The sequence below is a fragment of the Rhinolophus hipposideros genome, assembly GCF_964194185.1.
Source record: "Rhinolophus hipposideros genome assembly, chromosome: 2".
NCBI classification, from domain to species: Eukaryota; Metazoa; Chordata; class Mammalia; order Chiroptera; family Rhinolophidae; genus Rhinolophus; species Rhinolophus hipposideros.
The window spans coordinates 71,118,950-71,131,541 of NC_138048.1; the positions used below are offsets into that span (position 1 = coordinate 71,118,950).

General features: G+C 30.9%; 1 protein-coding gene across 1 annotated transcript in view; it reads left to right on the top strand.

Moving 5' to 3' along the window:
* The window catches only part of SPATA16 (spermatogenesis associated 16), a gene marked incomplete at its 3' end in the record, with an annotated part of 204,093 nt that overhangs the window by 43,602 nt on the left and 147,899 nt on the right, over positions 1 to 12,592 (top strand). Inside the window, exon 2 of the mRNA XM_081077396.1 lies at positions 9,957 to 10,102. Within this exon, the coding sequence (XP_080933522.1) occupies positions 9,957 to 10,102 (146 nt within the window). The remainder of the gene's footprint in view (positions 1 to 9,956; positions 10,103 to 12,592) is intronic.

The window sequence follows — 12,592 nt, forward strand, 5'->3', positions numbered from 1 at the left end:
GGATAAAGAAGTTGTGGTATATATACACAATGGAATACTATTCGGCGGTAAGAAAAGATGATATAGGAACATTTGTGACAACATGGATAGATCTTGAGAGTATAATGCTAAGTGAAATAAGTCAGACAGAAAAAGCAGAGAACCATATGATTTCACTGATATGTGGTATATAAACCAAAAACAACAAAAGAACAAGACAAACATGAGAAACAAAAACTCATAGACACAGACAATAGTTTAGTGGTTATCAGAGAGTAAGGGGAGATGGGGGGAGAGAGATGAGGGTAAGGGGGATCAAATAAATGGTGATGGAAGGAGAACTGATTCTGGGTGGTGAATGCATAGAATAATTTAGGACAATGAGTCTGATGTAGAAAAAAAGAGAACTTTTTATTAAAAATAAATTAGTTCTAGCCTCTGCTACTATTAGACCATTTGTAGCAAATTATTAGACCATTTATAGCGTAGGTTTTAATACCTTCAAATTGGACAAATTGTTTTATCTACTTCATGGAGATACTAAGAAGTTAAATGTAAATAGATAAGTGAAAAAGTCTTAGAAATTATAAAAATTCATTAGTAATAGTGTTTTAATATCTTTCACTTTTGAGAGATTGTCCTCCACATTTCTGGTTTGATTTTATCACTGATTCATTCTTTACTTATTGTTTCCAGTTTAAAATTTATTCTGTTAATTTAATTTTTAATTTCTTTATAATTTTCTTTATTTCCTCCAATTCCCTCATCTCACTTTTTCAAAATAACCAAAAGAATACTCCCTTTTCATATTTCCTATTTTAAAATCTTTTAAAAAATTATTTGAAAATCTTTCATATTTCAATTCAAGAGAATTTTAGGATTTCTAGCTTCTCCATATTTGGCTTCATTCCTTTTATACTGGCTTCATTCTCCGACAGAAAGTTGTCTCCTGTAGCAAAGAAGGATTCTTCAACACCAAGTTTCTGCTGTCATGATATCCATATCTTGAAAAAGTCTACCACATCAGGTAAAGGCAGTTCTCTTGAGGAGTTTAGACAAAACAAAATAATCAAGCTGGTAATTCTAATTAAGAAATAAACAGGGGGAAAAAAACAAAACAAAAAAACTACATAATACTGAGAGTGAAGAAGGGAATGACATCACTAGTACACAGGCATTTAAAATGTGAAAATACAATATTCTCGATTGTCATGACAAATTTTAAAATCTGAGTGAAATTGATAATTTTCTAGGAAAATATAAATTAACAAAATTGATGCAAAACATTGAAAACCAGAACAGAACAATAATAAGAAAAAAAGAGGTGAAAGGAGGCAGTGTCAAATATTTTTCATCTATTTATTTCAAAATGTTCCAGTGTTGCAAAAGGTGGTAATCTTTCCAATTTGTTTAATAAAGCTAGCATAAGCCTGATACAAAAATGTGATAAACATAACTCAAAATAAATTGCATATTTGGCAAAAAATCTAATTATATATTTACTAAATGAAAATAAGTCAATAAAAATGAGAACAGCCCAGTTTAAAAATGAATAAAATTCACGAACAAACATATACCCATATATATGGCAAATAAACATGCAAGGTTGAGCCCATCTGATTAGCAAAGAATAATTAAATAAAACATTGCTAAGACCTAGTATGGATGAGGGTATAGACAAATAAGAACTTAAATAACTTACTGGTAAAAGTGTAAAACTTTTCTGGAAAGCATTTTCATGATGTATATTCTAAAATATTTTTTTGAATTGTATTCTTCTAACTCAGCAATTCCAATATGTAAGAATTCATTATAGCAGATAGATATAACAACTTGAAAATGTTCAAATATGTGGGTAAGGATGTATTTGCAAGGCTGTTCTATGGACATTATGACATTGAGAACTTTCAATGTCACTAGAGAAATTCTCACTAGGGATAATATTAAATGGGGATCTAGTAAAATTATGCAGTTATTTAAATGTATATCTATATTTATTAACATGGACATGTCCATCATATATTCAAAGAAATAAAAAAATAAGTTTATATAATACTATGAATAATGAATAATATAATTTTTGTAAATGGAAAGATAAAGATGATAGATATATAGATAGATAGACAGGTAGATAGATATAGATAGACAGATGATACATAGATAGATAGATGATAGATAGATAGATAGATAGATATAGACTCATACCAAAATAAAGTGGTCATTTTTAATAATAAAGTTGTGAATATTTTTCCTTCGTTATAATTTCTTAATTATCTAAATTTCTAACAGTGCAGTAGAGTTCTTTTCATTACCCATGGTGAAGAACTTGTTTTGTTTGTTTTTGTCCCAGTTTGTTATGGACTGATACTTTATTAAACACAGTAAAAAAAAAAAATTACTAGAAAAAAAATAAGTGAAAATAAAACATCAAAATATAAAACCTAACTAAGATTGAACACAGAAACTTGAGCTGAGCTGCCTCCCGGATGGCTCAGTTAGTTGGAGCATACACAGGCTCTCAACCACAAGGTTGCCAGTTCGATTCCTCGAGTCCCTCAAGGGATGGTGGGCTGCGCTCCCTGCAACTAAGATTGAAAGGACAAGAAGTTGTCTTGGAAAAAAGTCCTAGAAGTACACACTGTTCCTCAATAAAGTCCTGTTCTCCTTTCCCAATAAAATTTTAAAATGTATATATATATATATATATATATATATATATATATATATATATATATATATATAAAACCTAATTTTTTATCTTGAGAGTCAACAGGCATAATATTTCTCGGTAGAATTTCTTAAAAGTTTCTAAATGTTTACTCTCTGTTTCCATACTTATCTCATCATGGACCAGTAGTTCAGGGAATGACACTGGGTAGCACTGATGCAGTGACTAAAGACAGACTCTAGGGCAGACATCTAGGTATAAATCCGAATACCTATTCTGTGACTTGAGCAGATTGCTTAAACTCTCTAAACTTCAGTTTCCTCTGTAAAATGAGTGTTATGGACTGAATGCTTGTGTCCCCCAAAAAATTCTTATGTTGAAGCCTAATCCCCAATGCAGTGATATTTGGAGGTTGAAGTCCTCATGAATGGCATTATTGTTCTTGAAGAGGAACTCCAGCAAGCTCTCTCACTCTCTTTCTGCCATATGAGGTTGCAATGAGAGGTTAGTAGTCTGCAACCTCACCAGAACTTGACCAAACTGGCACCCTGATCTTGGATTTCCCAGCCTCTAGAACTGTGAGAAATAAATGTTTGTTTTACAAGCCACCCAGTCTATGGTAGTTTGTTATAGCAGTCTGAACTAAAACAATGTGAATAAAAATAGTGATTTAATAATCACATTGTGATTATTAAATGAGGTAACAGATGTACCATGTTTCCCCCAAAATAAGACCTAACCAGAAATAAGCCCTAGCATGATTTTTCAGGATGACATCCCCTGAACATAAGCCCTAATGCATCTTTTGGAATAAAAATTAATATAACACCCGGTCTTATTTTCAGAGAAACACGGTAGGACACTCAGAACGTTGCTAGTAACAACATATTTAACTATTTAAATGTTTGCATTTATTATCACTAGTATTGCTTTTATTAAAAATATAGTAACCAATGGGGGAAAATAAAGCTGATAATGCAGCAAATGATCTTAAGATACTCTCCTAGAATGCATAGGTAAAAAAAAAAAAAAAAAAAAAATGTCAGAAAGCCTAAAGAATAGAGATGGAATAGCAACTTAAGAATCACTTTCTTAAGAAAGAAAATGTGGCAGTTGGAACGCGACCAATAATTAGATGTAACTGGAGAAAACTTTTCTAAGCTTACAAAAAAAAGTCTGAGTATGGAAACACAGGAAAAACAAATAACTTACCTCTTTCCATGCAAAATAGATGAATATATTAGGTGGGTGAAAAAGTAATTGTGGTTTTGCAATTGTTTTTAACCTTTTAAATCGCGATTACTTTTGCACCAACCAATAGAACACATCAGGATTCCTGGTAATAATCTGAATTTCAAGAAGATAGGGGAAAAAATACTACATGTTGGGGAAAAGGATGAAATTTCAACTCTGGAAGTGTTTTTAAATTGTGTACGATTTCATCAAAAAAGTATTACGTTTCTTCTTTTCTGAATGCTAAATAAAATAACGTAAATGTAGAACTATATATTTACAGAGAAATAGTTATGTCTCAAGATAGTTATGTCTCAGCCACATTCATTTACATGTGTAAGGTCAGCAAAAATACTTGTATATTCTCAACTATGCACAAGAAAAAAGTTACCATCCCTAGATCCCTTCCTGAAAAAATTACTAGTGGATGTTAGCAAACTGAAAGATGATGAAAAAAATCAATTACACAGAAATCATTTTACAAAAAGACTTGCCAGTCTTCCTCTGTGAATACCATTAAACACTACCCTCATCTTATAGCAAATGTGCTCAGACAAGAGCCCACATAATGAGAATATGGGGGGACCGATGCATCCTTTCACAATGGCTTCTGACTATAACTTCAGAGCAAGCTTCATTATGAGTTGTTAGCTCTTACTATAGAAATCAGTCTATAATTTGACAAGAAATACCTATGAGAAAAAATTTTCCCTCCTATAGGATTTAGCTTCTCATCTAAAACCTCAGTTAAAGATGATTATAATTGTGCTTTTCTAAAAAGGGGAAGGGGATAAAATGAAATACATCTAAATCTTAGCATGATTATTTTTAATTAAACTTTCCTTTGATATAATTGTAGATTTATATATAGTTGTAAGAAATAAGCAGGGAGATTTCATGTACTCTTTATGCCATTTCTTCCCACAGTAAGATCTGGCAAAACTATAGTATGGTAACAACACCAGAATATTAGCATTGATACAATCCACCAATCTTACATTTCTCCAGCTTTATTTGCACTGTGGTGTATTCAGTTCTGTTCAGTTTTACGATGTGTAGATTGATGTACCCACTCACCAAAGTCAAGATACAGTACAGTTCTATCCTTACAAGGATTCCTTCCTTTTGTCCTTTTATAACCACAACACCCATCTCACAATCACTGATTGCTTCTGTATGCCTGTAATTCTGTCATGTAATCATAAAGTATGTAGTCTTTTTGGATTGTTCTTCTTTCACTGTATATAATTCCCTAAAGATTCATTTAAGTTGTTGCATGTATCACTCATTTGTTTCTTCTTATTGCTGAGTAGTATTCCATAATATGGATTTACTACAGTTTAAATATTCACCCATTGAAGGACATTTAGATTGCTTCCAGTTTGGGGCTATTATGAATTTAGTTGCTATAAACATTCACGTGTGGATTTCTGTGTAACCATGTCTTCACTTCTCTGGAATAAGTGCCCAGGAGTGCAATTGTTGAGTTTTGTAGTAGTTGTGTATTTGGTTTGTTAACCAAACTGTTTTCTCCAGTGGCTGTACCATTTCACATTTCTAGCAGCAATGTGTGATTGATCCAATTCCTTATCATTCTCGGTTTTTGGTGTTTCACTATAGTTCATTTTAGCCATTCTGATAGTGATATCTCACTATTGTAGTTTTAATTTGCGTTTCTGTAATGACTAATGATGTCAAACAATAATCAAGTCGAACATCTTTTTATGTGCTTATTTGCCATCTGCATGTCCTCTTCAGTGAAACGTCTATTCATGTCTTTTACTCATTTTCAAAATAGATTGTTTTGGAGGTTTTTTTACTATTGAGTTTTGATTCCATTACAGCAAAAGGATATACTCAATGTTTTCTTTTTTTTTTTTTCAATTTTTTGAGGTTTACTTTATGGTCCAGAATATGGTTTATATCAATAACCTTTCCATGGGTGCTTGAGAAAAATATGTATCTTGCTGTTGTTGGAAGGAGTAATTTATATATATAATCAATTATATCCTTTTGTTGATTGTGTTATTCATATCTTCTATATATTTGCTTATTTTCTTTCCAGTATTTTTATCATTTTGTGAGAAGGGGATATTGAAATACCCAACTATAATTATAACATGAGCATATTCAATATATTTTAGATTTTTAATTGAAAACATATAAAAAGAAGCAGAGCATATAAAAAGGAATGCTAAAATTGCATACAATATACAATTTATTATGATACAAAAACATGAAAAATATAAAAAAATATGCCCAGATTAATGGCAATTATACACGGTAATAGAGTTATGGGTAACTTAGTCTCCCTCTTTATTATTTTTTTGTAATTTCCAATAACAATATAAAAATTTCTGATTGGATGGATGATATATATCTTTATTTGTCAAGATTTGATAACTCAAATAATGCCACATTTTCCAAAATTTATTGTTTTGTCTTTGAGTGATCTTAAGGGATCACTCAAAATTATGTACAAGAAATATACTAGGTGAACTACATAAGGAGACCCTATTAGTAATATCACTCTTGTGAATGATAATCCTAATTAAAGAAAAATGTGTGGTTGCATTTTTAATAATGAGGCCCACAACATAATAATTAATATTGGTTATTTCTACTTTTAATGGGTTATATGTTGTTTTTATTTGTGCTTTTAAACAAACTTGAAATTCCTATGTACACAATTTCTAAGAATAGGTTTGATATTTATTTCTTTAAAAACTTTGAGATACCTTAGAAAAACTATTTAAAAAAAGTATTTTCATCTTGTTTTCAAAAAATTATCAAATATATTTGTAAAATATGTATTTTCTTATTAAAATTTGAGCTTGTGATTTTAATTTACTATTGCAATCTCATTTAATACCTAGCATCTCATCAAAACAACAACTATACCCATAAGGGTTTTCAGTGTATTTTCCCTTAAGTATTATGCTTTTAATTTGTCCATGCTTTATTAAAAAAAATACAAGTATTTTATACTTCACTTTGAAATAAAAAATTAACACCTAATATATTTTTTCCTAATTCAAAATCTTCTCACTGATATACTCTATGAGGTAGCTTAAAAGTTTCTATTCCCTTATCTCCATGACTATTCCATCAACAACTTAGTGTATAGTTTTAAACAAATATAACTTGTACGAAGTCACTCTTTCTACATTCAAACAAATTCATGCCATATTAAAAAGTCCTTCACCTTCTGAAGCATTAACTGTTCTGTCTTTACAAATGTTTGTGTAGAAGTTTAAAAATTCAGTAAAGTATCTGGAATGTTTATTATAATCTTGATATCAGTATTTTGTCTACATTTACCTATAAGTCTACCGTTATATTCAATATATTTCATAAATATTAGTTTTGTTGCAAAGATTATTTCAAAGATGTACAAGAACAAGTAAAGCAATCTTTGATAAAATTAAGAGATTTCTCTATCTACAATACTTGACTGATAAACCAAGATTACCACAAATATACACAGAACCTACCCAATAAGCTGCCTGTTTTCCATTTTAATATGAATTTAAAAAATTATCTTTGTCTTTCACTGCTCTCTTATAGTTTGGTTTGATGAAGTATTCTTTTTATTGCTAAGATTGATTATTTTTATTTCTTTTCTGGCCTTGCATCTCATAGAAGTAGGGAATATTGCAGACGTTAGAAGAGCAGGCATTTATTCTTCACTTTGTCTTCATGTTCATAGACAAAGCCTTTAATATTATTAAATCTGAAAGTCGGCTTCCTCTTGCCACATGGGATCTGAACGTCCTCATGGAGGCTTCTCCCCATCTACTCCCTGAATAACCTACACATTCATCTCACAGTAAGTTTGCCTGAGAAAGGAAGCTTGTCTGCTCCATCACATGAGGGAGGAACACAGATAGGAAGGGATACAGAATACAATGTGTGGCTTGTCTCTTTTTTGTTTCTATAAAATTCTGTTTGTATAAAATGTGAAGAGTCCAAGAGGTTTGGGTATTTAAGACTTGAAAAAAATGCTGATTTCATTTGGAAGATAAAATTAATCAGAAAGTCCAGAATTTTAATACAATGATATACTAACAAACTAAACTACACAATTTCTTCTCATTTTGTTTTCTACTGATTGGGCTTTATAAAGAGCTATGCCATCCAAAATTCTTTTTTTATTTTCTGAAAAACTTTCTGTTTAGTTATTTCTGGGTCCTATGGGAGCAGATTGGCATAAGAGCAGAGATGCTGTCTCAAGCTGCCATGTTCAAGCTACAATACTTTCTTAAATTATGTTTTAAGGTGTGTTTATAACCACATTGACATTTGTAAGGTCAGATTTCAGGAATAGTTACTAAATCAGTGTTAAATGTTTGTCTCTTTTATTACCACTTTTATCAGGTAATCTTTATGAAGCATCCAAAGTTAGCATTGACTGAGGACTTTCATGTTATGTTTTCCAGAAGTAATCTTTGGGTGTTTTTTTTTTTTCAAAGTAATTGAGAAAAGTGTTTTATAATATGTACTCTGAGTACTTACAAGAATAGGAATAAAAGTTGAAACTTTTCTAAATAATTTGGAGAGGAAAAACCTTTACATTTGATCATATATAGATAATTTTACAGGAAGAAGGAAAATAGCTTATATATCTAATGAGCTCTTATAATTAATAAGAAAAAGATTAACACGTTATTGGAAATACACAAGGAATATACACAGAGCAAAATAGCCAAAATTTATGAAGAAAATCTATCTGATGCAAATTAAAATATAAAGCCAGTAATTTTTGTCTGGCAATTAGTAGTAAACATCAATAAATATTTATTGGCCAAATAAGAGAAGTAACATTTTTCACCCATCAAAATGGAAAAGAGTTTAAAAAATAATATGAATTCTAAGAATTGACAGGATATCAGCAAAAGATAATAGAATCAGGTAACTATCAATTCACACTAAGGTTGTTAAACACCTAGGTCCTAAATTTTCCTTCAGCTTATACTAGTTTTTAGATAAAAGTAAAAGTAGAAATACATTTTGGAACAGGAGGATATAGCCATTCTCGACCAAACCGCACTAAAACAACAATTGACAATAATATTAATGTAAATGACAAGCCAATCTTGACTTAATCTGCAAAAGAAAAATTGGACTATATCATTTAAACAAACAAGATTTAGAATGTAAGAAATTTTATGTAAAGGTATATGTAAATAGGTATTAACTCTAAATATTACCATGTCCAGTGAGAAAATTTCCTCCAGTATGTACACAAATAAAAACAGAAAAGAGCAAAGATGCAGATATCCTGAATAGGATCACTAAACAAAAGATAGAGTTTCTTCTTACCCATCAGCCTTGATTCCAAGGACCGGGAGGAAAGACTGACGGGGCAAAAAAATGTGCTAATCTACCCTTGTCATATTGTCGACACTTCTTAATGTTTGGGGTTATCCAAAATAATTATTTCCTTCTTCTACAGTTTTATCCATAGTACCCAGAAACCATTGACTTCCTGGAATTTTTACTAAGAATTCCACATTCTTGCCATGTTTTTCAGCTACTGTGGCCTCTGCCAATAAATTCTAATAAATTTTTACTTCTTTTCCTTCAATAACATCCTAGAGAATATGATTCAGACTCAAATTAATCACTGATGATGTTAATGGCTCCTAGGAGTTTACTTCCGATACCCCTTATTATATTAAATCAAACTTGATAGTGCGCTAGATCATTGCTCAGCTGGGTTTTCATAAAAGCACTGGTATTTAATATGATTTATACCTGGTTTTCTGTTAATATCTTTGCTTATTATGTGCTTTATTTTTAAAACAGACATTCTTAGCAAATGGTACTCCTTTAAGATATATCATACTTCTAAAATATTTTACAGAAAGCATTCTACAGTAAAATGTGTTACTTATTTTATATTATAGTCACATAATAGTGAGCAGGAACAATTTATTTAATTTACAATCAAAATATTAATATTTAACTTGTAGTTTAGAAAAAGTATGTGTACATATATATGTTTTGCTTATTTAAAAGATCAATTATGTCCCAAGATTATTAGGACATTTAAAGTGTTGTATTTTTTTTTAAGCTTTGCAGCAAAGGAGCAGCTCTGGGAAAGCCATTTGAAGCATCTGCTGAAGATATAGCAAGCGTGGCAAGTTTTATTGAGACAAAGCTTGTTACATGCTATCTACGGATGAGGAAACCTGACCTTGCCTTGAATCATGCTCACAGGTAAAATGAAATATTAATAGCCACAAGTAAGTACTATCTATGCAAGCAGAGGGTTTGATGTGAACTTGTATTATCATCTTCCATTCTGTTTAAATTTAAAGACAAAACAAAAAAAGGTCATCGCAAAACCTAATGAAAGAAATAGACATAAGCAACTATTTCATAATTCAGGGCAAAATAAAAAGGCAGATAACTGTAATAGCAAATTACTGCAGAAAGAAAGAAGGGAGAAAATCAGGTAAGTAAAGGAGGTGATACTGAAGGATGAGAGGGTTTCCAAAATTGCACAAAACATGGAGAATGGTGGAATGGAATTCTAACTGTGACGCATGAGCAGAGACTTGAAAGTCTGTGGCTTATTTGGTAGTTGCATAGCTGATTCAAAGTATGTCATGCATAGATAAAGGTATGAAATACTTTATGTCTTTAAATATTGATTTTTTTTCATATTTCTATTCCTCTTCAGAATTCTGTATCGTTACGTATCTTGTGACTTCTTAGAACCTCCAGGGTTACCCAGGCATATCTTTTTTTCTACAAAAATATTCCTCTCTTATGGCCTACTTCTTAAAAGCCTTGCTCTTCTCATGGGTAATAATCAGTTTAATCTACATCAAAGATAAACTGATTGTGTTATTCCTTTCAAATGACTCTTTCCTTACAATTATGATGCCTCCATCCCTCCCTTCCTGACTTAGAGCAAGTTACCTAGAACATTTGTCTCCCCTATTCTCCAATGTCACATCCTACACTTCTTTTGGACACAAACAGCAAAACTAATACAAACATGAAAGCAAAATACGTGCCCTGTTAATAACCACTGAGAAACACAACTATCAGTTATATTAAGATCTATTATGTAAGGAGGAGATCTGGCAACATGGTTCAAATTACTTACAACTCCACACTCACAAGGATGTAAAAGTTCTACCCAAGGTTCTTCACAGCCCTGAGGAGACCTTAAGCTTGTAGGCTTAAGCTTGACATCAAGGACCAGCAGACAACAAGCTCACTTTGAAATTCACAAGATAACCTGCTTGAAAGAAATTTTCCGACTTAAATAAACTACAGAACCTAAGGCAGATTCCCTTTGACATCAAACGAAAATTCAGCTCTCTATATTTTCTGGAAACATTTTATGCAACCATATTTTCCAAACCCAATATCAGGACATGTGGCATGTCCAAGAATTATATTCCATTTCCGTTTGAAAGAATCAATGTTGGAAATGTATTTCAGTATGTCAATGTACTGGAATTTCTGGGCTACTTGGGTGACTTGTGAGTAACTTGGGAGAAATATTTGAAATTGGGACTAGCCTAGAAAATCTATATGCATATGTGAACAATAATAAATTGAAATGCAAAAAGTAATTATATATATATCACCTTCATGGCTTTCACTACACACAAGAAAGGCCACCAATATGGCCCTACACTTAAAAAAAAATACCTCCTGCATATCAGAATGGCTTGATAAATTTTCAAATCACTTCTAATAATAAAAGGGTTCCAATTGGTATGGTCAGGTCAAAATTCTATTCAGTACTTTAAAAATAAGGAATGAACATGGATCAGAAATTCCACTAAAATCCAGATACAACAAACAATTGAATTATACTGTTCCTGACGATGCAAGTATTACTTTTAGTAAGTTCACTATTTAGACTTAAAAACTTTTGTTTAAAAACAGAGTTCTCTTTCAAGACCTTGAAAATTACTAAAGGGAGCATATATAATGACGAATAGTCAAATGATCTTCTTTATAATGCTAGAAGTAACTTTTGTATCCTTTTATTCTATTGTAGAGTAATTTTTGCTTCTGTTTCTAAATTGAACATTAAGTAAGAAATGCAAATCAATAGAGGTTAAACAGTCAATTCATGCAATTAATAATGCACCAAGTGAAATAAATCATTTTGCTGGGCTTGTCATATTGCAGAATTGCAGAAGTCAGTGCATATGATTCTAATACTAAAATGTTTTCAAGGATTTCAGATTTAAAAGCAGATCCTGAAATATAATCAATAAATATATTTCTAAATTAATTAATCAGGATACTCACTCTATAAATAGCCTACAACCATTAATTATGCACTGAATGCAAAAGTTTCCTTTTGTATTATTACATTGTGATGGTTGACACTAATCATGGATCAAAATTAAAATGTTCCTTTTTGCATTTATATTCATTTACTGAAGCATCCTTTCTTTAATTTTATGTAAATGTGAAACCTACTGTATATCTCTAAGAGATTTGTTAAAGCAAAAATTAGCTTAAAACCATCATGTAGTTTTGTTTCTAAAAAAAAATAAGTGCATATTGTTCTGTCCTATAGAAAACTACAAGAACTAAAACTTTATAGTTTTAAGTTCAAGAAAACTACATTTTAAAAATAATCAGCTGAGTATTGCCATTTAAAATATGATAATAAGTGATACAAAGGCTCTAGAAATAGTTACTACAGTGTTTTCCCCCCATAAAAGACCT